At 36.6% G+C, this 25626-nt stretch overlaps 1 protein-coding gene across 2 annotated transcripts in view; it reads left to right on the top strand.

Moving 5' to 3' along the window:
* Positions 1-25626, top strand: part of LOC111429336 (neurotrimin-like) — a 223590-nt gene that overhangs the window by 129670 nt on the left and 68294 nt on the right. For both annotated transcript variants that reach the window (XM_023065217.2, XM_023065216.2), the window contains exon 2: positions 3132-3238. In XM_023065217.2, the coding sequence (XP_022920985.1) occupies positions 3132-3238 (107 nt within the window). The remainder of the gene's footprint in view (positions 1-3131; positions 3239-25626) is intronic.

Raw genomic sequence — 25626 nt, 5'->3', positions numbered from 1 at the left:
TTATTACTTTAACCCCAGAGGTATCCTCTGATTCTTAAACAAAATGAGAATTCCTTTAAAAGAAAAATTAATAAAATAGTAAAATTAGGCGGTCTTGTACTATATCATTTATTGAACAACTATGATTTCACGGAAAATCGCAGGGGTTCGCGGCTAATCTCAATGTTTTTAATTAGATGAAATACTTGATTCTATGTAAAAACTAACGAAACTTAAGGGACGGACCCTGAAATATAACAAAGTCCTTAAATGCAAAAAAAAGAAAATTTACTACAACAAACAAGCTGTAGCAAACAGCAATGCCCAAAGTATCATGAACAATACTTAGGGCGACCTACATCTTCGAAGTCGGAAAAGATTATTTCTTCCATAAACTTCAAGCAGTGTAGTAACGTTCGTTCCACGTTTTGAAAACCAAGTTTACCCTGCTTCAAGTTTATGGAAGACATAACTTCGGCCGACTTCGAAGACGTCGGCCGCCCTAAGTATCATGAACAATACTTAGGGTGGCGTAAGCTTCAAGCAGTTTAGACTTGGTTTCACTCTCCGAATCCCGAGTGATGTCATTAACAAGTTTATGGCAAAAATAACCTCGGCCGACTTCGAAGACGTCAGCCGCCCCAAGTATCATGAACAATACTTAAAGCGTCCGACATCTTCGAAGTCGGAAAAGATTATTTCTTCCATAAACTTCAAGCAGTGTAGACTTCGTTCCACGTTTTGAAAACCAAGTTTACCCTGCTTCAAGTTTATGGAAGACATAACCTCGGCCGACTTCGAAGACGTCGGCCGCCCTAAGTATCATGAACAATACTGACAGCGGCCGACATCTTCGAAGTCGGCCGAGATTATCTCTTCCATAAAGTTGTTAATGGTATCACTAGGAATTCGAAGCAGGAAAAAAAGTTTACCCTGCTTCAAGTTTATGGAAGAGATATCTCGGCCGACTTCGGAGACGTCGGCCGCCCTAAGTGTTGTACACGATATTTGGGGCGGCCGACGTCTTCGAAGTCGGCCGCCCCAAGTGTCATGAACAATGCTTAGGGCGGTCTAAGCTACAAGCAGTTTAGACTTGGTTTCACTCTCCGAATCCCGAGTGATGTCATTAACAAGTTTATGGTAGAAATAATCTCGGCCGACTTCGAAGACGTCGGCCGCTTTAAGTATCATGAACAATACTGAGGGCGGCCAACATCTTCGAAGTCGGCCGAAGTTATTTCTTCCATAAACTTCAACCAGTGTACACTTGGTTTCACTCTCCGAATCCCGAGTGATGCCCTTAACAAGTTTATGGCAAAAATAACCTCGGCCGACTTCGAAGACGTCGGCTGCCCCAAGTATCATGAACAATACTTAAAGCGTCCGACACCTTCGAAGTCGGAAAAGATTATTTCTTCCATAAACTTCAAGCAGTGTAGGCTTCGTTAAACGTTTTGAAAACCAAGTTTACCCTGCTTCAAGTTTATGCAAGACATAACCTCGGCCGACTTCGAAGACGTCGGCCGCCCTAAGTAACATGAACAATACTGACAGCGGCCGACATCTCCGAAGTCGGCCGAGATTATCTCTTCCATAGAGTTGTTAATGGTATCACTAGGGATTCGGAGCATGAAACCAAGTTTACCCTGCTTCAAGTTTATGGAAGAGATATGATACTTGGGGCGGCCGACTTCGGAGACGTCGGCCGCCCTAAGTGTTGTACACGATATTTGGGGCGGCCGACGTCTTCGAAGTCGGCCGCCCCAAGTATCATGAACAATACTTAGGGCGGCCTAAGCTTCAAGCAGTTTAGACTTGGTTTCACTCTCCGAATCCCGAGTGATGTCATTAACAAGTTTATGGCAGAAATAATGTCGGCCGACTTCGAGGACTTCGGCCGCTCTAAGTATCATGAACAATACTTAGGACGTCCGACATCTTCGAAGTCGGCCGAGATTATTTCTTCCATATATTTCAAGCAGTGTAGACTTGGTTCCACGTTTCGAATCCCGAGTGATACCATTAACAAGCTTATGGAAGAAACCTGAGTATTGGTCATGATACTTGGAGCGGTCGACGTCTTCGAAGTCGGCCGAATCTTGATGATTTCGATAAGTTTTACGGTAATTACGCTGATTAATAGCGATGTGTTCCGGAAGTGTCCATGCGTTAGCAAAAATTGACGAGACGCCTCCCGAACTTGGATCTCATTAGGAAACTTAACAGCTACTATTTACCGAGTTATTTTATCAACGAACCACAAAGAAACTATTTTATATTGTGTAAGCACTCGAAGAAATTGTCTGCATATTAGATTCCATCGTATATTGGATAAGTGCTCAACGGAAATGGTGCCTTATTTCAAAACAATTCTCGAGGGCCTCTTCTGGATACGGATACCGGGCAGCTTGAAAATTTCTCGGACAGATTTGAAATACAATATCCGATATCCTCTACAAAGGATGTCTACTCGCTTTACTCCAAAAATAAATAAACAGGTCCTAATCTTCAAGCTCGAGAACCAATCGAATTGCCCTCCTTACCTTTACACTCCTAAGGGTCAATTAGATGCCTATACCCACTTCTATTGTTATCCAATCCTCTACATACTTGTCTTGCGTTACCATATCGATTGTAGTACAACACGTCACTATCATACTATTGTATGACAGTGGATTCTCTTAAATCCATTTTTGCATCCACTCTTTTTTTTAATTTAAATTTTTTCCAAATTCCTGAAACAAAGTATCACTTATATGAAAATCTGAATAATGAAGTGATTAATTGACAATTTATTAGAATTTTGAAAGTCAATAAAAATATGATTATCGAGTTGAAAAAATCCTGCTACCATTTATTCATTCAGAACGTATCGATTTTTTTTCAAGTATTTGTAAATTCGCGATGCGATCGGTCCGTACTTAATTAACCGATATTAAAATTTGCGCAACTGTTAATTTTGAATGCCGAATATTTGAAATTGAAACGTAACCCTGCCCACTTTTGTTTTTGTTTTATTCGCCCGTTCCCGTCCTGAATTATTCTGTTGTGTACGCGACCCCTCTATTTATTCAACCCCGCATAATTGCGAGGGTTAATTAGTAAACATTAATGCTGTAATAATATATTATAATCACGCTTTGTTGTTCCAGTCGTTGTAGAGGAGCCCGAGTTCACCGAAGTCATCGAGAACGTCACCGTCTCGGCTGGCAGGAATGTCAAATTCGCCTGTTCTGTGAAGAATCTTGGTACTTACAAGGTCAGTTCTTTTTATGGGTAAAGTTAATTCGGCGAAGAAATATTTAAATGTTAATGTATTTAGAACGAAAACGGTTTTGGGTAGTTTGGTATTCGAAAGATCCGGCGTCATGTTTGCCCTCTTATTGTTTCCTATCGCCGCCCTACTGGCAACTGCGGTCCTATTCGAATTCCTAACGTCACTACAAGGGATAGGGTGCGGAATAAATAAAACAAGAGGGACGCGGCGTGCGTATTTCATCAACGACGCGGGGAATGTGTTTTTACTTTTTGTTTTGTAACTTATTCGTTATTGGTAAGGCGTTTGGTCATTTTCTTTTCCGGCCGGTAAAATATTCCTAGCTTAATAAAATATCCTTCATTCCCTTCACTTACTTTGTACATCTGCACGGACACACGTGTTCCTTTTGTCTCCGTTGGGCCTCTACAAGAGAGCGTCCCTCGTAATATTATCGCGGCCCATGTAATATTCACCACAAGCCGGCGTTACAGTATTTCGCGCGGGAAATACGAAACGCTTAATTATTCACGACGGCAGAAAAAGCTAATTCCCGGTATAAAGCGACGATGTCACCCCAAAAGTAAACCGCCCCTTTATCCACGCTCTCTGACTGTCTGCTAAAAAGCCGCCGCGTAGAAAGTGGCCGGTTATTTTATTAAGGGCAAATTATGTCGACTTCCGGTTCAACTCGCATTCTCCACCCTTTCCACACATTCCTATAGATCTGCTTTCAGGGGCAAACCTCGTAAAAGTCCTGCCTTCTTCCGGACTGCGACCATGAATCCTGCATAAAGGCGGATAAACGCTCATCAGGAATAAAAACATTGGAGTTCGTGATGAGCCAACTTCTAGCCCGTTTTTACTGCCAACTCGCAAGATGTTCGAACACCGACAACGTTCAGGAGGAACTCTTCCACCTCCCACCCCACCTCATCCCTTCGCACGGGCAAGGCCCTTTCTCCCTTTCTCCCCCACGTCACAAAACATGTGTAGTTTTTATGTGGCATGAATCGATTGCTATATATCCAACGGAAGTGAGCACCGTTCCATTAAACCTCTTGTTATTGCTTTCACTCCGTGGCCCGCGTTATGGTTTACGTGAGATTTTAGTACGATTTCAGATATCTTTAACGCACTATTGTTGCACATAATACACTCGATTTATTAAATTGTATTTTTTACAAATCATTTTTAAATAAAACACGTTTTGAAGAGAACATTACATCTAATTTTATCGATAAATTGCTTTAAAGCAAATCATCAGGAAAAATTAAAGATAAAACTCAACCTCGCATTTTGTTGAGCGGCATGGATTGTAGCGCCTCGGCCGCAGGCGACCTCTATGTTATATATCGCATTTGTTAAAGACAGAACTTGATTGTTTCGGAATATAATAATAGCCGAGGCACTAAATTTTAGACCATCCTACACTCAATATATATTGAAAATATTAAAACATGTGTAGTTTTTACGTGGCATGAATCGACTGCTATATATCCAACGGAAGTGAGCACCGTTCCATTAAACCTCTTGTTATTGCTTTCACTCCGTGGCCCGCGTTATGGTTTACGTAAGATTTTAGTACGATTTCAGATATCTTTAACGCACTATTGTTGCACATAATACACTCGATTTATTAAATTGTATTTTTTACAAATCATTTTTAAATAAAACACGTTTTGAAGAGAACATTACATCTAATTTTATCGATAAATTGCTTTAAAGCAAATCATCAGGAAAAATTAAAGATAAAACTCAACCTCGTATTTTGTTGAGCGGCATGGATTGTAGCGCCTCGGCCGCAAGCGACCTCTATGTTATATATCGCATTTGTTAAAGACAGACCTTGATTGTTTCGGAATATAATAATAGCCGAGGCACTAAATTTTAGACCATGCTACACTCATTATATATCGAAAATATTAAAACATGTGTAGTTTTTATGTGGCATGAATCCATTGCTATATATCCAACGAAAGTGAGCACCGTTCCATTAAACCTCTTGTTATTGCTTTCACTCCGTGGCCCGCGTTATGGTTTACGTGAGATTTTAGTACGATTTCAGATATCTTTAACGCACTATTGTTGCACATAATACACTCGATTTATTAAATTGTATTTTTTTACAAATCATTTTTAAATAAAACACGTATTGAACAGAACATTACATCTAATTTTATCGATAAATTGCTTTAAAGCAAATCATCAAGAAAAATTAGACAAAACTCAACCTCGCATTTTGATTCCTCGCATGGATTGTAGCGCCTCGGCCGCAAGTGACCTCTATGTTATACATCGCATTTGTTAAAGACAAAACTTGATTGTTTCGGAATATAATAATAGCCGAGGCACTAAATTTTAGACCATCCTACACTCAATATATATTAAAAATATTAAAACATGTGTAGTTTTTACGTGGCATGAATCGATTGCTATATATCCAACGGAAGTGAGCACCGTTCCATTAAACCTCTTGTTATTGCTTTCACTCCGTGGCCCGATTTATGGTTTACGTGAGATTTTAGTACGATTTCAGATATCTTTAACGCACTATTGTTGCACATAATACACTCGATTTATTAAATTGTAGTTTTTACAAATCATTTTTAAATAAAACACGTTTTGAAGAGAACATTACATCTAATTTTATCGATAAATAGCTTTAAAGCAAATCATCAAGAAAAATTAGAGAAAACTCAACCTCGCATTTTGATTCCTCGCATGGATTGTAGCGCCTCGGCCGCAAGCCACCTCTATGTTATACATCGCATTTGTTAAAAACAAAACTTGATTGTTTCGGAATATAATAATAGCCGAGGTCGCTTGCAGCCGAGGTACTAAATTTTAGCCGATTTTGTTGAACGACGTGGATTGTAGCGTCACGCCCGCAAGCGACCTCGGCTCTATATTATATTTCGCGCTTATTAAAGACAAAAATTGATGGTTTTGGTATATGTTTTTACTATGATTCCAACTTTTAAGGTCTACTCAGACAGAAATGAAATAAATGAACGCCAAATACACCGAGTTGGTCAAATCGATTTCTTTCTATGATGATAAAATAACGGATTTTGAGAACACGCTTAAAGAATTCGAGGATAAGGTGAAACGGCTCGAGTCTGTTACCGCAGACTCGAGTATAAGGCTTATATATGTGGTCGATGACCTGATCTCGCGGGTGAAGCATCTGGAACAATACTCCAGATTAAACAATTTAATCCTGTCCGGGATCCTTGAAAAAAGGATAATCAAATAGGATATTCCCAATATTACTGAAAGGTTATTCGTTAGCGAACATCTAACTGTACACAATGCCGGGCTGCTGAAGTCAGCTAAAGCAAGGGCAAGAGTTATGGTAATCAAGTTTGAAGCTGATTTATTAAAACTTTAACTTTTGGTTCGTTGACATGATCCCGCTGTTCCAATTTGGTCTCCTCCAGAGTCTTGTCTTTGTCAATGATGTATCAAAATGTACGTGGTTTGCGCAGTAAAACTGAAACAGCTTACGTGATTCGTTTAATTGTTATTTGTTTCCCTGAGACTAATCTTAATGACTCAATCTATGATGGGGAGTCGCTTTGCAGTGATTATATTATTTTTAGACAAGATAGAAAGTTTTTGATCTCTCATAAGGGGAATGGTGGTGGTGTTCTTGTTGCCAGAATTATCTACTGTTGCTGAAGATTTGTGGCTCTCCATCTATGTTGGAGATAAAGGAGTGCTCTTGTGTTGTGTCCTTTTACTATGTTCCTTCAACAATTGCAACACATTGGTGGTGAGCTTTATCTTGATGATGCTCTTCTAATAGTAGGTGATTTGTATGTATTAACAAGTCATTCATGGGTCAGAAAACCAGCCCAATGTTTTAATGAACGTTAATATAGAACAGAAAGGTATGCTTTGGGATCCTTTTTTCCATTCTTTGGGGTGACCCTGTTCCAGCTGATGGGGGGACATAATGACATAACTCGTTCTGTACAACCTGGTTGGCTATCTGTTAGTTATATCTAGTAGGAGAACTGTTTAGTTCCACTTGGTGTGGAAGCGTTGAAAAATCTTGGTAAGTACCTGGAAAGTGAACATCCATTAATAAGTGCAATGATTCTTCCGGATTCTTGGCATCAGTCTTTTTTAGAATGTCAAAACTGTGTTTTTGGCCACGATATAGTATTTTGTTTAGGTGTGAGGCCTCAGCGGCGCACTCCACCTCCTCACTAAAACCTCTCCAGGCTTGTCGCTTCTTTTGACGTACTAGACATCTGAATTCTGACTGGTGTGTTTTAAACAAAGTCCAGTCAGAATTCAATCTAGTTTGTTTAGCTTTATTAAAAGCTTTCCGACAGGTGACCCTCATTGAATGTAGCCCTTCCTCTCTCCTCCACTATTGCCAGAGTCAGTGTGTCACCTACGAGGTTTGAATAATTCTCTAATTCATCGGTATTCTTAGGAAGGGTATTCTTGGGAAAATCTCGCAATTGCTCCCAATCAATAATCGTCTGACACCTTGCATTGGCGAACGTAGGTTCACAACCTTGGTTAATTATTTCCAAGTCATTACTCGTAATAAATTCAAGCAAGATCTTACCTCTAAAGTTTCCTTCGTCACATCCCCAATCTAGAGAATGAGCATTGGAGTCGCAACCTACAATGAGTACCCAATTATTTACCTTACTAGCGTTAACTAGTGCTGTTAAGGCCGCAGTAGGAGCCATCTCTTCTATTGGCAAGTAGACAGATGCTAAAGTCAACGTCATTTCTTCTTCCTGACTATAACGGAGTCCCGATTTGATTCTTTTGGCAGGAGATACGCGGAGAAACCAGAAACCAGAAACATTCGAGTTAGTAGTTCATGGCTCTTGAATCAGAGCTATGGTGTTTTGTATCGTGTCAAGGTGCTTGCATAATACTGCAGTTGCAGCTCTGTCACGGTGCAAGTTGCATTGTATTGCCTTTAATGTCCTAAGATACTGTGATAACCGTTGATGGTTATCTCAATAAGTTGAATATTAGATGGTGATGGAATTGAAAGATTGTTTAAATTATAACGTTCTATTTATTCATTCTTACTCTACGATTACATATACTAGACTAAAATTTTAAAACTTAATATTATTCGAATTAAACATAAACTAATTTGCAAGTTCAACATTTTTATTGAATGTCCTCAATTCGTAGGTGCAATGCACCTCCGAATTGCACGCATCGATATTACATAAATTCCGCAATCATTTCCTATCTTGTATTCCATTACATCTTCATCCTTTTTTTTTTTTTTTGAAAAAATGTTGATCCTATTAGTTTATCTTTAATCCGTTTTTCTTTATTATCTCCTTAATAACTATTGCACTTAAAATTAAATATAAATTTTCACTTAAATCACTTAATTTTTATTTTTACTTGTCTTTACTTTAAATATCTTTTCACTCGATTTTTATGCACTGTAACTAATTTATTGTTTATTTTCAGTGTTACATTTGGAGTGTCTTCTTTAATTACTTTAAACGGACCTTTGAACAGTTTGTCTAATTTATTTGTTGACTCATTTTTTAATAGTACTTTATCATTAAATTTATAACTAACAATATCAGATTTCCTATCTAAGATACTTTTTCTTTTTATTTTCGATTCAATTAACTGATCTTTTGCATTATTCCAAGCTGATTTGAGTCTAAATTTTAATTCATTGCAATAATTATCAACATTATAAATTGGTTGATTATTATTATTTAAGATATTACTTGGCAATTTACTCTTTTTTCCAAAAGTTAATTCGTAAGGAGTGTATTTTGTCTCGGTATGTACACTGTTATTATACGAAAAACACCAAAACGGTACCCACGAGCTCCATGTGTCTGAAAAATTTGATGTTTGAATTCTCAAATAAGATCCTAAATGCTTATGATTATTTTCTATGGCACCCAGGGATTGGTGGTGATAAGCGGTTGAATTTAATTGTTTAATACCTAACAATTTTGCTGTTTCTTTGAACACCTGACTTAAAAACTCAGTTCCCTTATCTGTAGCAATCTCATTTGGGATCCCGTATCTTAATATAAAGTTGTTTACGAATGATCTCGCCACAGTTTCGGATTCTTTGTTTTTAAGAGGATATCCTTCTACGAATTTTGTGAGTTCGCATTGAATAGTTAATATATACCGATTATCATCATCATCCTGATTTAACGGACCTACCAAATCTAAATAAACTTTTTCAAACGCAGATGAAGCTGTTGTTGTTATTGTTACCGGTTCGTTATGAGGTATCGAATGTTTATAACGTTGGCATTCTTCGCACCTTTTTACGAATTTTGTTATATCAACTTTTAGATTTTCCCATAAATAATACCGTTTAATGTTAGCATACATACGATTTATACCCGCATGTCCCCCAGTCGGAAGAATATGAAAATCATTCAATATCAATTGACGTGTTTGCTTACAATCGATATAACATGCTTTACTGATTACGTTTATTTGTAATTTTAATTCTTTTAGTAAAGTAACACTTTTCGACAATCGCTTAATTAATTCATCATTATCTCGAGATTTTAATATAAATATTTGCGCAATATTATTTATTTCACACGTGTGACTCAAGTCTCTCAACACCGCTTCGAAGGCAAGAATTGATCGAGAACTCGATTTAATAAAAATTATCTTCAGTTTTTTATCATAAATTACTTTCTCTTCTTCCATTAAGCGTTTATTGTTACATTGCCGTAATTCTATTGAATTTGGTGGAGTTCATCAGTTTCGTCATTTACACCTTCTCCATTTCAGAATTTTGTTTTAGTTTTTGTTTCGATCTTGTAAGTACAAAAATATTCTCCGACATGGTTTTAAAATCATTGGAATTAACAACAATTCTTGATAAAGCATCAGCTGTTGAATTGTCTTTACCTTTAACGTAATGTACTGAGAAATCGAATTCCTCTAATACGAGTCTAAACTTTATCAACCGAGAAGACGGGTTATTCATTCCAAAAAGATATGTCAAGGGTCTATGGTCAGTATAAATTTTAAATTTTTTCCCATATAAATATGGTCGAAAGTGTTTTACAGCCCAAACAATAGCTAAAAGCTCTTTTTCTATTGTTGCATAATTGATCTCTGATTTGTTTAATGCTCTACTGGCGTATGCTACTGGTTTATTATCTGCATTTGATAGTACTGCACCAATCGCATAACCAGATGCATCTGTTGTTAATGTAAATTCGTTTGACGGATTAAAATCAGGATATTGCAAAATAGGTGGGCTAACCAAAGCGTTTTTTAAGATTTCAAAAGATTCTTGACATTGTTCTTCCCAATTAAATTCTACCATTTTACGCGTTAGTTTATTTAAAGGATAAGCAATTTTTGCAAAATTTGGAATAAATTTTCGGTAGTAATTTGCGAAAGCAATAAATCTTTTACATTCGTTTGAATCTTTTGGAACAGGATAATCTCTAACAACAGTAATTTTGCTTGGATCCGGAAGAATCCCTTCAGACGAAATTACATGCCCTAAATATAAAACTTGTTTTTTCAAAAATTTGCACTTTCCGGGGTTCAATTTTAAATTAACCTTTCTAAGTCTATTAAGAACTTTTGTTAAATTTTGATTGTGATTGCTTAAGTTATTACCAAATACTATGAGATCATCTAAATAAACAAAACACGATTCATAATTTAATCCGGACATAGCTATAGTCATAACCCTTGAAAAGGAATTTGGACTAGTCTTTAACCCCATGGGTAACCTAGTCATTTGATATTGACCCTTACTAGTAGTAAAAGCTGTGTACTTCCTGCTGTCTTCATCTAATTTAACCTTGAGATAAATCTAAGTGTGAAAAATAAACCGCTCCCGATAAGGAATCTAAAATCTCTGTCACATTTGTCACACAGAGATCACATCTTTTAATGATTTGCAATTTCTTGATTTTAATATCGTTCGCAAATCATGGTTTCTAACACCATTACAAAAAGAATTAATTGCTATTTTTTCATTTACTCCGCGTAAAGATATTAAAAGATTATCATCATCTCCCGCCTGTGATAATGTTAAATCACTCAGCAATTGTTCGATTTCCTGACCAAATTCAGTTACCGATTTATTTAGTTGTCGAGCTTGATGAAGTTGCATCGACAGTGTTTTTCGTTACAAAATTATCACGAATATCTTTTATAAGCTCATTTACTGATGTATATTGTTTATTTAGCCGAATTTTAGCGTTCTCGGACAGTCTAGTTTTTAGCACATACGTTATTAAAAATTTTTGGTCATCAGCTTGTAATAATTCAGAGTACAGTTCTATTGAATCTAATAGTTTTTTAGTAGTATCTTCACTACCATCCATAATAGGCCACAAACTACCCGCTGTTTTTAAATCAAATTTTTCCCCCATTTTTATATCTATTTTTAACCTATCTTTAAGAATATTACGAGATTCTATAATAATATTATCTATTTTATTAACATACTTTTTTATTTGATCTAAAACGTCTAAATTTGAAAAATCCTTACTAGTTTCTAATTTTAATAAATCTAACCTATCTGAAAATTTATCTATATCTGCTAATCTTTTATGAGTTAATTCTAAATTTTTTCTTCTTTCTTGATTATCTTTAATTATATTTGTCTTATTTACCAACTTTTTTAAATTTATCCACTGTCTCCATAAAGCACTTTAGGTACGCACTTATTTATTGTTAAACATTGTCGCGCATAGACACTAATTCTTGGCTTCTAGAAACTTCCAGTCGGATTCTCTTCTCTAACTTCTTCATACACCGACGCCAAATGTATGCACCCACGAAAATCAGGATAAGGATTATAATTACTGCATAACCAATTTCCCATGTGGTGAACGATTTATCTAATCCAGACGTTGCTCCTCCAGAATTTCCCGCTTGACTTATTATTATTTCTTTATTTTCTTTAGACTGATTGTATCCCATTTTGTTGAATTTATCTTCTTTTTCTTTTCTTAAATTTACTTTTAATTAGTTGTTTTGGTTCTTAATAGGCAGGATCGCCATGTGATAACCGCTGATGGTTATCTCAATAAGTTGAATATTAGATGGTGATGGAATTGAAAGATTGTTTAAATTATAACGTTCTATTTATTCATTCTTACTCTACGATTACATATACTAGACTAAAATTTTAAAACTTAATATTATTCGAATTAAACATAAACTAATTTGCAAGTTCAACATTTTTATTGAATGTCCTCAATTCGTAGGTGCAATGCACCTCCGAATTGCACGCATCTATATTACATAAATTCCGCAATCATTTCCTGTCTTGTATTCCATTACAATACTCTCCAAACTCATCTCTATGCATCTGGATTTGGGTACCAGGTAGGAGAGATCAACATCAAATCAGACAGATCCGTGATTTTAACTTATGATACATATTTTAGACCTGATACACTCCTCATATATTGAAGATATTTAGTATTAAATTAACTCATTCGTTCATCAAAGATGAATCTTAATAGGTAATGAAATACGTAATGGAATAGAGATTAATTTTTGTAACTATAAATTCGAATTTTCAGATTGGTATGGGATTGAGCGAAACAATTTTGAAGGATTAAATTAAAAAATTCCTGGTAAAACCACCGTTATTTACATACCTAGTTTTATTATTGAATGAATTAGAATATATCGCGCGGGATGAAACAGAGAAAAGTATTGAAGAGATAAAGAGGTGTTTCGGATGTAGGTTCGCGTTTTAAAATTTCGAATATCGATTTTGTAAGTTCGCAAAGGTTGTATGCAAATTGTATTATTAGCATTTAATTACGGAATTGCTCGCAAACGACGCGCTATTTTGTTTCTCCCTTCGCAATATCGCAAGATTCGCAAGAGGACTCGCTAATTGAAATGAAAGGACAGACCGGAAGAGGACGACGATCGAGGGCTTGGCCTTTCCCTTAAAGCTCGTCCGTGTAATTTATAGATTATAATACATGTAGAATAACTAATTAAAATGTCGGCTAAAACACAAGATGCGGCAATCGGGCAACCACATTATGAACACCCGGTGTTGGGTGAATCTCCCCGCAATAACTGCCGCCCCCACGGTCCCTTTTCCCGGTACCCGTTTCCTTTCGTCCCACCCTCGTTTCCCTGTCCCGTTCTGCTCCTTAACCTCCGACGTATACGCGTGATTTTACATAATTTTATCGCACTTCTTTAATGCTCTCTTAAATTAAACAAACGGCGCAAAGTTTCGCTGTTGGACGGTTACAAAAACGTTACTATGTAACCGAGTTTCGTGCACTCGCTTTCTCAAACAATCGTTGCTAATTAAAATAATTTTTGAAATGTTTCCGACCCACTGGCACCACCTGGACCTAAAAAAACTTCTTTTAGAAGAAATGGAAAGTAAAGAGAGAATCTTCCTCCCTTTAACGTAATTTTTCATGAAAGCAAAAAATGTAATTTTCGACGTGTAATATTCGGGTGCGCTATTAAATAAATAAAAACGGGTACACAAAACACTGAAACAGTGTTGCCACGGTTCGATATAAACGGTACTTCGCTATCAACGAGAATAAAGAAAAATAATCAAACTTGTTTGTTTGCGTGCTTTTCATGTCCACGCTGTCACCATTTTGCAAATTATTTGTGCTATTGCGAAAAATCACGCCGGTATCCCGAAAGAATCAGCTCGTGATTGATTCGTTCATATCGCGTTCGAATTCGCCCTCTGCCGGGGCGTCTTTGTCACACTTTTTGTCGTCCGATTTTCTTAGCGTATGCCGGACCGATATTACTTTTTTTAATACGTCAAATGTCGTCCTCCCTGGGCGAAAAGGAATTGGACACCGTCTTTAGACAAAGCTTTTTCAATAACCAGGACTTTTTCAAACCGCCACCGCGACACGTTTTTCCATTTTTCTTTGTCACATTGGACAGAATTATATTCAAAGTCACTTTAACATTGTAAAATAAAATGTGGCATATTGACCAATTTACATATTTGCCAATAAAACCAGTTCGTTGATATTTATCCGTTTCGTTTTATTTTATGCGCAAAAGTTTTTATTTCGCATATTGCAAACAGCAATCAACTGAAATGGATGTAAATAGTATGCACATTATTGCAATGAATGCAACTTGAAACGGCGTGTTATTTAATCGAATTATTTGGAATTGCCTTATTTGGATAGAATTAAGGTTTGGCTGTGGGCAATTTTGAATACGGTGAGATTTGGGTGATTTTCTTGGCATGAAAGTCCCCTGTCGTCGAGGATCGAATCCTTCATCGCGTAGTCGAAGCTCGAAGGGTTTGTTATTGATACCGGGTATATCCATTTGACTTAACAGATGCCGGCAAACCGAGACTAACGGACCTACCCTTGGGCTGATAATCTAATAATTCCAACGTCGTAATCAAGAAGTTTCCCCCCTCGTCGAGGTCCCCCTTCGGTTACCCGCCGGATTACGCGATGCAACTGTAAAAATACTGCACTGTTTCAAAGTGGATGTCGCAGTAATGGAAATCATTCGAGAACGACAAGGATATTGTTATCCACGTGAGCTTCAACGTTCTCGTATGATCGTTTAGTTCAGTTAGAGGTGTAAACGTCGGAGCATTGGTCTTGTTCGTACTTGGGCGTTGAAAAGCTTCTTTAAGCCCAGAAAAGCGCGGTCTATCTTCTAAACTGCGAATGGCTTATCGATGCCTCCTTCTAGAGCTTTCCCCGCTTTCTGCCGAGAGTATCGCTTACAAATGCCCGCAGTTTCACGGGAGATTCGAACGACATATCTCCGATCGCACAATCCGTCCCCCTTACCATCCTCCTTTTTTCTTCTCAACTGAATAAATTACGAGACTTTTAAAACAAACACTCGCGAAACTGTTAAAATTATTTATAATAACTGCGAACTTCCCCGAGGTAACGAAGGTCTTTATTAAGGCCTAAGAAACTTCACCGGGAACTTTTTAATATACAGGCTAAATCCGAACAAAAGCTGAAAATTTGAGGAAGCTCACGTACCTATTTTAAAAACGCTCGCAACTCGCGGCAGATTGAGTTACTTCGTAATCTAGCGGACATATTAAGGGGCCGCGAACTTTTTTAAAAGCCTCCAGCTTATATGTATAGAAAATACTTAAACGGTTTTATCTTTCCCGACGAACTTCTCTCCTCCTTCGGATATCAGAATTTCCCAACTTTTACCGGACAAACACGGACGTAAATAACGTTTTACTACAAATAGGAGGTTAAAGGGTATAAAATGAATATAATGCTGTTGTTATGAACTATAAAGTAACTTGCTAAACCACCCCTATATGGATCTCATCCAATCACCAAGTATCTATTAAAATCATCCTTTTCTAAAATATTATTCTTTAACGTTACCTTTATTTTCAAGATATATTTTATGCCTTTATATAAAGATGAACTGCAACAATTTGTGATTGTTCTAGATAATTCGAGTAGGATTTTTTTGAGTGAATTTTTGAAAAACGTTAAATTTATTTCCTCTAGAATTTTGGATCAATTCTTAGAACTTGTTTCTTCAAGAACTTAAAATTGCACTATTCTAGTACCCTCTCTGCTTAGCCACACTAAAATTATCTATAAGACCAAAGGTAGTTATTTGAACTTACATGGTTTTTAATAAAAAGCGCTACAACACTCTGGGATTACCCTAGATAACTCGAAACTTATTTTAGTACGCCCTTTATGTCAATAGACAGCTTCCTATGTTTTCGCACCCCCAAAATAAGGAAAATTTTTGACTACACCATTGTTAATACATATAATAGTAAACTTAGAACTTATTTTTTCGAGAATCAAAAACTACAAATTCTGGAACAACCCTAGATTATTCAAAAATACCTTACGTTATCGAAATTAAAGTCAGTAGGTAGTTAGATTGCCAAGAGCAAGCACGTGCTTACAGCTTCAAACAAAATATTGTGAATACCCACGTATTACCACAGTATCTGAAGATGGGTTTCATAGAATCTGTATCAAATAAACAACCTCCAATGTGTTTAAGGACAAGCCCGTTGAATATTTTCAGGAAACATATAAAAAATTTGAAAATCTTAAATGATGTAACTATCGTTGCATCATTTAAGAAACAACACGCAACAAACTTCCGCATACAGCACCTAGGCCCCAACGGGCCCCTTTTTGTTGCTCCTGCACTCTCTCCGGGTACATCAACCAGCCTAAGGAATTTCCGAAGCTCAGAAGTGTGTTCCTCATGCCATCCGTGCTCGGCCATTCCTCTCCGAAGATGTGTCGAACCATCTCCTTGCTCTCTTCACAAAAGCGACAAAGAGGACTAACAGCAAGCTTAAGATTATAAAGATGCTTACATATACATACCTTACAGTGACCCATGATGAGTTCCATTACAGTTCGTAGAGCGTACTACCAAGCCTTACGAAAGACAAGGCTGCGTCTGCTGAGGGATAACGTAATACTTCCTTAGACAGATGGCAGCCCTTAACCCTATCCCACCAGTTCATAAACTTTTTGTGGGTAAAGTCTTTAATTAGCTCAATCTGAGTTGATAAGGACGGAGCGATTATCGGTTCAGGCGAACATGGCGCAGCCCTTTTGGCAAACCTATCAGCGTACTTGTTACCTGAACAAGTCGAGTGTCCTTTTGTCTATTGAAGTATAACACAGTTATGCACTGCGGCCTTCTCCAATGTCAGATGACAACCCATAATAAGTCCTGAGGTAATTGTTACTCAGAGCTAAAATAGCTTGTCTACAGTCAGTATAAATTGTGAAAGTCTTTCCTTCCTAGTTGGATCTGACAATAACGTCAGCGGCAAGTTGTATGGTGATTAACTCCGCCTGTATGACAGTCGGAAATCGTATGAGAAGACTCCGGCTCTAGCTCCTTCCCGTCTACTTGAACCATCAGTGTAGATTTTAAAGCTGTTTTTTACCTCTACTTCTGTGGAACTTGGGTTATTTCTTCGTAAAAATGTGTTGTAGGGGTGTGAAGTGCGTTTTACATTCCAGAATTGGTGAGTAATCCACCATTTCCTTCCAAAGAATGGCATTTTTACTATCTCTCTCACCCATTAGAATTCCTGCTGCCCGCAGTCGAATCATGGTCACCAGTGCCACCTCTTGAATGAACAAATGAAGTGGCGTTAGGTTCAACATGTTTTCCTGTAACATACAAACACGCAAGTCTCTGTTCTTTATTAAGTGCAGCAGTGAATGTGGACTGTAAGGTCTTTGACCACCATACTACTGCACCATATGTAAGCATAGGTCGGATTACAGCCATATAAATCCAGAGGGCATTTTTGGGTGACAACCCTCATGTCTTACCTCTAGCCCTCCGGCATTAACCAAATGCAACGTACGCTTTTTTTACTCTATTATCTATGTGAGCTCTCCATGTCATTTTATTGTCAAGTGTGATACCCAGATATTTGACTTCTTTTGACAAAACCAATGGAGTATTAGCAAGTGATGGCATTCTGGGCTTACCAAACTTCCTCATCCGTGTGAAAAGAATCAACTCTGTCTTCTTAGGATTCACAGAGAGTCTCTGTTCGTCACACCAAGACTCTATCAATTTGAGAGCTACTTGCATCCTATTAAAAAGCACGTTTATGTACTTGCCTTTGACTAGAATGGCTTCAGTGAGGCGTTTCTAGAGGCTTATTGCATTTCAAAATTAATTACAAAAAGTGGTAAAAGCTATAATGTTTTAGAAACTCTAATAATACCCTCTATAAAAGAATTTATATCAACAGTAATGCATCAGGATATACCTAAAATTTTAAAAACGATAGCACAATAAAGCGACGAATTGATGAAATGGCAGTTGATGTTGAAAACAATCTTATAACTATTCTCCAAAACTCTTCATTTTCCATGCAGTTGGACGAATCTACCATTGCGAATTACGATGCTTTATTGATGGCATATGTACGCCATTTTGATGAGAACAATACATTACGAGAAGAAATGCTATTCGCAATAAATCTCATCACAGATACAAAAGGATTATCTATATTTAATACTTTACATAAAATAATATTATATTTCTTTGAATAATATTATTGCATGTGCTATCAATGGTAGGTCGCTATCGTGGGTTAATTGTTTATTTGAAACAGGAAGTGCCATATATTTTATGTATTCATTGTGTGGTGCCCAGACAACATCTTGATACAAAATAAAATCCAATGCAAAGAACGATAGAATGTTTCGGCAGCTTTGCCAGAATAATAATGAAGATTTCATTAAGTTACTTTTCCACACAGACAGTTCGGTGGCTGTCAAAAGGTACATGCTTGGCTAGATTTGTAGCAGGATATGATAGTGTCATACAATTTTTTGAAAGTAATGATGAGACCAATCTGTGTCAACAATTAAAAGCAGTCAAAAATGATGCCTTTTGCTTGGCAGATATTTTCAAAAGATTTAACGATATCAATTTACATCTTCTAGGAGCTAATAAAACTCCTATAGGTTACCAAAGTATTATGCCATCATTTATTGACAAGCTTCAACTACTTCGTCATAATCTATTGAAGAGAGAATTTCATCAGTTACCTCATTTATCATGTATAAAATATGATGTAACTCCAGATGATACAATTTTTTGAAAGTAATGATGAGACCAATGTGTGTCAACAATTAACAGCAGTAAAAAATGATGCCCAATAAAACTCTTATAGGTTACCAAAGTATTGTGCCATTATTTATTGATAAGCTTCAACTACTTCGTCATAATCTATTGAAGAGAGAATTTCACCAGTTGCCTTATTTATCATGTATAAAAGATGATGTAACTCCAGATGATATCGAGAAATTCAGTAGCCACCTCAATGAACTTAAATTGGACATGGAAAAACGATTGAAGATATTTTGAAATTGAAGGTATATCACTGGATGAAGAATCCTTTTATGGCAGATATTGAAGAGGTTGATACAATTTGCCAAGACGAACTGTTAGAAATTAGATATGATGAAGAAAATAAACAAAAATTCGACAGTGGTAGATATGAAAACGTCTGGCAAAATAAAAAAATGCGCTTTGGTATGGATCGTCGTGAGCTAGTTAAATCGTGTGTAGTGGATATAATAAAAGACAATGATTTCCTAAATGTATTACGCGAAACCATTGCATGAGAGGTGTTTTTGCAAAGAAAATCCAGTCTTTAAAAGATAGAGTGCAAGAACTTGAAGAAAAGAAGAGCACGTTAGCCGGAAAATGTGATGCATTAGAACAGTATTTTCGACATGTTGGGCTTCGAAGAATGTAATCGTTAAATTTATTGGCTATGGTGCTAGTAAAAAGATCTTGCAGAACAAAAATACTGACGGTTTCTAAAATTACAATTGTGGAAGATTTGACAAGGTTACGTTATGATTTATATAGAGAATCTATTAATAAATTTAATTATAAGTCTGTTTGGACGCTGGATGGTTTTATTTATATTAATGTGAATGGAAAAAGGTTTAAAATTACTACATTAACGGATTTAAGTAAAATCCCTAAAATTTGCTACTTTCTCACCGCATAATCTTATTGTTAACATGAATTATTTCACTTAAAATAGCGGAGTGCTTATAGCACGCAGTGTATAAAAAAGAAATCGTTTTTTTACTTTTGTTTAACATTTTTTCATATTATTTCAACTCAACTTTTTTATCTCATTTTGAAGTGCGATTACTTTGCTGAGATTTAATATTGCGTATATTCTTTGTAATGAACCTATGGCTCTTTGGGTGGGCTAAATCTGTCAGTTTTAATAGTGAACATAAAATTTGTTTCTAACCCTAAAGAATACTCTTTTTGGCACCTTTTTCGCCATTTTGCAACTTTAGATTTGCCTTAAGAAAGTTGAATGGTGAATTTTTTGAGTCTGCCATTTTGATTAATAAGTACATATTTTGATTCCAGACGCAAAGGATAGATTCTCATACGACTTTTCCGCCATATCACACTTTGAAATTCATCATAGACATGAAGAGGTGATTTTTTTAAATCTGCCAATTTTAATGATAAACATGAAATTTGTTTCTAAACTCAAAGAATACTCTTTCTGGCACCTTCAAATTCATTCAAAACCTGAATTTATCTTATGATATGATAAAATAATAATAAAAGTACCTACATGACAAAAAAATATGAAATTTTTTATGATAACAAAGTGTAGTTACATCGATGGAATTGTCAATGACATAGGCCAATAGGAAGTTGGGTGAGAATCGATATATGGAAAGGCGGATTACGGGTGGATAATTTGAGCTTCCAACAGCTGATGCTTGTGGAAACTAAACGGAAGCGAATGCGGGGTGCTAGCAACCCCGTACATTGTGTTACAGTTTGAGCTACACATGTTACAACCAATATGTTGGTTTGGCGGAGTTGTCAGTTTTATTATTAAATAATTCGGGCCGGAGTCTCGCCCCTTGCCCCCGTTTTTGCTCCGCCGAAACACCCCGTTTTGTCCCCTCGAATGTTGCGACTCCGAAAATAGTTCCTCAGCGATTTTCGACGTCCTTAACTCGATTTTTCTATTACACGGCTACCAAATGAATCTGCGGGTCTTTTCCTACTTCGACCGTCGTTCCGCGGGATAGTTCAAATTTCCCCTTACGACGTTACGGCCACTTAAAGGACATAAACGGCTCCGTGCCCGGGTTTTGTTGCTTAACCACCCTCATAAATGTATATCTTTATACCGCGTTTATGAGAGCTTAAAAGACATTGTAAACAAGTATAAAATTACGCTCGATTTATTTCATTTTTCATATATTTCATTATTAATAAATACAGTATATGCAACCAATATTGCGATTTGCGTATTGCAATATACGCATGGTGATATTGGTTGCATACTTGCAATGATGACGTCGGGTACGATAATTAATTAACACGGTGTACGTATGAAGTAAAAGTTTATTGATTGGTTATAGAAAGAAACGCAATTAATTAATAACCATTAGAACTTTATTATTAGGAGAGTGAGAAAGAGTCTCGGGACAGTGTCAACAGCTAAATAAAATCGACACGGGGGTGGCGAAATAAAATATGAACAGTTCGGCGTTTATTCGGACGATAGTTGGGGCGGTAACGTGACCGGGGCACTTAGCTTAATTGAGCTTTTCATAGTTTAAAAGCTGGGCGATAAGACACGTCCGTAATTAACAAATTGGGGGGCGCCGTTTAAATTCGGCAAGATAAACGGTGGCAGCGATGGTGTTAGCGGAACGGAGGAGACGCCACAGGGTTGGAAAAATTGTGGAGGCGCTAGTGTAAGACGCGAAAAGTGTAGTACGGTAAAGATTATATCTATAATTTAAGATGGTAGGAGGGGAGTTTAAAAAAACGACGGGTAAAATCCCCTCCTTGACTTAAATAACTTGGAAAGTATGATGGGTCTAATTTATCAAAAGCCCGAGCCAGTTAACTAGGTATATTCAAGCGAAAAAGCCGGGAACGTAGCGAATTTAGCAAAATTGCATCCATTGAGAATATTTCCCATGTAGTTCGCCCCGTTTAGAAGGAGAGTTTGTTTCGAGGGTAATTCTCCATGTACCTCGGTACGAATATTGTACTTTTCAGATAAATTTAACGTGTAATTTGATTTATTTATTAAACAGGCTGGGAAGCGACGGCCTCCGTCGCGTCCTGAAGGAATCGGCTCTGCTATTCATAGACTCGTCCGAGCTTTCAGAACCAAATTAAAAATAAACTCTGAATTTATGCCTGCACACCCTCAAGATATTATGACTCACATTCGCCCTTCGTACTACCAGTAACGAGGGGCACGCATAATCCCAGACCACGGTTTTCCCTCTCGACATCTCCGCCCTCGACCCCCGTAACCTCCCCGGAAACTTTAAAGAGATGCCGCTAATTGAAGTCCCAAACGCGATGCATCAAGCGCCAATCGATGAACCAACTTCTTCTATAGAAACGGGATTAAAGAAAAACGCCGAATGAATTAGTTTCTCGTCTCATCCAGTTTACGCCAAATAAAAATTATATAACTATAATTGATAATTTAATCAAATTGACAAACATATGTCAAGTTTTTATACTTTTAAGCTGGTCAAAAACTTCAAAACTTCAAAAATTTTTAATAATAATATAAATTTGATATATTAATCTGCTTTACGTCATTTTAATCTAATCTCTGAAGATGGCAATTAGCCAAAATTAGTAAGACCCATGTTTTTTCGTTCAATTAACCCTGCGGCAAGCACGTCTCATAGAATCATTCTTTTTCGCACAGTCTTTTTCGAGTGATTTTTGCAAACAAATTGATGACATGTACTACAAGTAACTGTAGTTTTATTATTTTTATGTGTATTACAAATTTGTCACTGAAGTGCCTGAATTTGTTGTTAATTCTGCTCAAAATGTTCTGGTTCCTCCTAATCAGGATTTGTTGAGTTATTACCGTGACAATAGGATGCGTAGTGTGAGTGGTGACTTGACGTTTAAGCCTGTCTCAGCTAATAAAATTGATAATTTGTTATCATTCTTAAAATCAAGGGGTATTGGTTCTGATGGGCATACTTGACGTTTTGTGTCACATATTTAGTGTCTGTCTCCGGGAGTCTGCATTTTGCATCTGCCTGGAAGTATGGTCTTGTAACTTCAGTGCCGAAGTCAAAATCTGTATTGGCCTGTGACAATACTCCCTGCGTTGTCCAAGATATTTGAGAGAGTGATTGTTGAACAGCTTTGTGGCCACTTTGGGTTTCAGAAAACACTATAGCTGTGCTGCTGCGCTACAGATGACGTCTTTAGGTCTCTTGATAAAGAAAGGTCGCCAATGTTGATTCTTTTCAACTTCACTAAGGCTTTTGACATTTTAAACCATGATTTATTGCTGTCAATCTTCCATTACATTGGAATTAGTGGTGCGGCAGTTGTGTTGTTTCGGAATTATCTCCAGGATAGGCGGCAGTCAATTAGGGTGAATGATACAATCTCGTCTTCTATGGCAATTGCGTCTGGTGTGCCACAGGGGTCCATCTTGGGTCCCATAGTTTTCACAATTTTTACTTGTAATCTATTTTCTGATTTAAGTGCCCTGTCGTATCATTTGTACGCTTCTTTCTGCATTAGTTGCCGGATGTGTGCAGTCGAACTGGTGACTTGCAGCAACTGTGTGCTTGCATTGAGCAACATTCATTGCTGATTAATCCTAATAAAACGCAAAGTATCTTGGTTACTAAAAAGGGTGCATTTCTTCTACATATTGATAGAGTTAACATTAATATTGATATTTTAAATCAGCCATTCATATTTGAAACTTTTGTTAAAAGCCTGGGTGTGGTGATTGATGAGCAGCTGCCTTTTTCTGGTCATGTGGGTATGCTTTATGGTAGGGCATTTGGATCGTTGAAAGCTTTATGGTAACAAGAATATTCAGTCTTGTGAATTGAAGCGACTTTTGTGTGATTCACTAGTTCTTTCCTATTTTAATTATTGTAGTGCTGTGTTTAATCCGTGATTCGAAAAAAAATTGCAAGAGGCCATTTTCTGGTAACTCTTTGAGTAGTATAAAACGCATACTTCTAGTCGACAGTATTTACACCACTTTTTGTGCTATTGTAAGAGAGGCTACAGCTTTATTTTTTTTTGGGTACATAGAAAACAATGGTCATATTTTCTTGAAACCCAAATAGAGTATCTCCCACAGTACGCGATTTATTTGGAAGAAATTCAAGGAGAGAAAGGAGTTTCTTCCAAGTTCTTCATCGTACCAATCAATGTAAGACCATTTTCCAGAAGATAAACAGCCAAAGGATAACTAGTATAGTAATTATCGGTTGTTATATTTCGATTAGAATTTCTAATCGATTTTACCAACCTCTGGACTATATCGAACGGTTTATTGGATGTCTCGAATATCCAAGTATAGAAAGTCTTGCTATCACACTGATCATACATTTTTATGCCATACTTGGCTGGTTTCTGTGGCATATATTGTACAAATCCGCATCTACCTCGAAATGAGAAAAAAATAATAAAAATGGCCGACGAAGATGAGGTTACTTATAACTTATAAGTAACCTCATAAAAGTAAAGTGTCGAAAACTGTCGTGTGTGTTAATTTCGGCGAAGCTTACCATACGGGGAAGCCAAAACAATAAAATCAAGCTTAATAAAGTGCTGCGAAGAAGAAAAACCTGAAGAAACAGATGTTATAAATAAAATCGAGACCCTAAATAAACAACTGATAGAAGCAAAAAATGCAGAAATTCGGGCATATATCAAGATTAGGAGTCTCTCTTAAAAATCGATGATTTTTTTTTTAATCGATAGGAAATGAGTCAAAAGAGGCGTTAATGATAAAAAAAAAGTGCGGAAAAGTGTACTACTTACCGAAAAATCACTTTAAAGTTGCGATTTGACGTTTCGTTTTGGAAGTTAAAAGCAATGTTAAATATGCATTTTCGTATTAAATCCTAACCTCAAATTGTTTAATTTATACCCACGAACTAAATAAAAACTTATTTTCACTAAACTTGTTGAGATTACAACATATTTTCGGATGAAAACCTTATTTCTTAGGCTATCAAAGCATAACGACAATTACCTGTCGTTAGATAGAATTGTTTCTACCAAATGTGTGCTAATAGACTTTATGTTAATAGATTGTGTATCAATTGATATGTCAAACGACTGAAATATCTTTATATTGTAAATATAAATGATAAATAAGTATATTAGCTTATTTAATAGTACCTTACTTAAGTTAAAATAGTTAATTAATTAAAAATTAATATTAAACAAGACGTTACAAAATAATAATAAAAAAATAACCCGTGTGACGATGGCAACAAACTGTGCATTTAACCAAATGACAATTACCTACAACTGACAACACAAGCAATGTTAACCATGTATTTTTGTATTAAATCCTAACCTCAAATTGTTTAATTTATACCCACGCACAAAATAAAAAGTTATTTTCACTAAACTTGTTGAGATTACAACATAATTATTCATAATGACACCTATGTGAAGTTAGCACCCAATTAAATAGCATTTTACATGTATAGTATTTTGATTATAACATGAGAACCAGTGAACCGATTTCGATAAACAATATCTCATTTGAAAGCTTAATCCTTGGCCAATACGAAAGTGGAAATGCCCGATTTGAAAACTCTTTCGAATTTCGCTAAAATGCCAAAATAATGCGAAGATACACGAAAATAACACAAAATTGACCTTCTTTAAGTGGTGATAACTCGTAAACAATGTACCCGATGATCAAGATCTATACGTCACTCGATTCGTCATAGTATCTTCTATCGAAATCACAAAATGTTCGATTTCAATTCTCTCCCGCTAACTTTATACAGCCCTCGGAATGACACCGTCTTCGGCTCGTTGTTTATGCACGTGTGAAC

Source organism: Onthophagus taurus, chromosome 8, assembly GCF_036711975.1.
Source record: "Onthophagus taurus isolate NC chromosome 8, IU_Otau_3.0, whole genome shotgun sequence".
In the NCBI taxonomy this organism is placed as follows: domain Eukaryota; kingdom Metazoa; phylum Arthropoda; class Insecta; order Coleoptera; family Scarabaeidae; genus Onthophagus; species Onthophagus taurus.
This window is presented reverse-complemented; position numbering and strand designations above follow the sequence as displayed.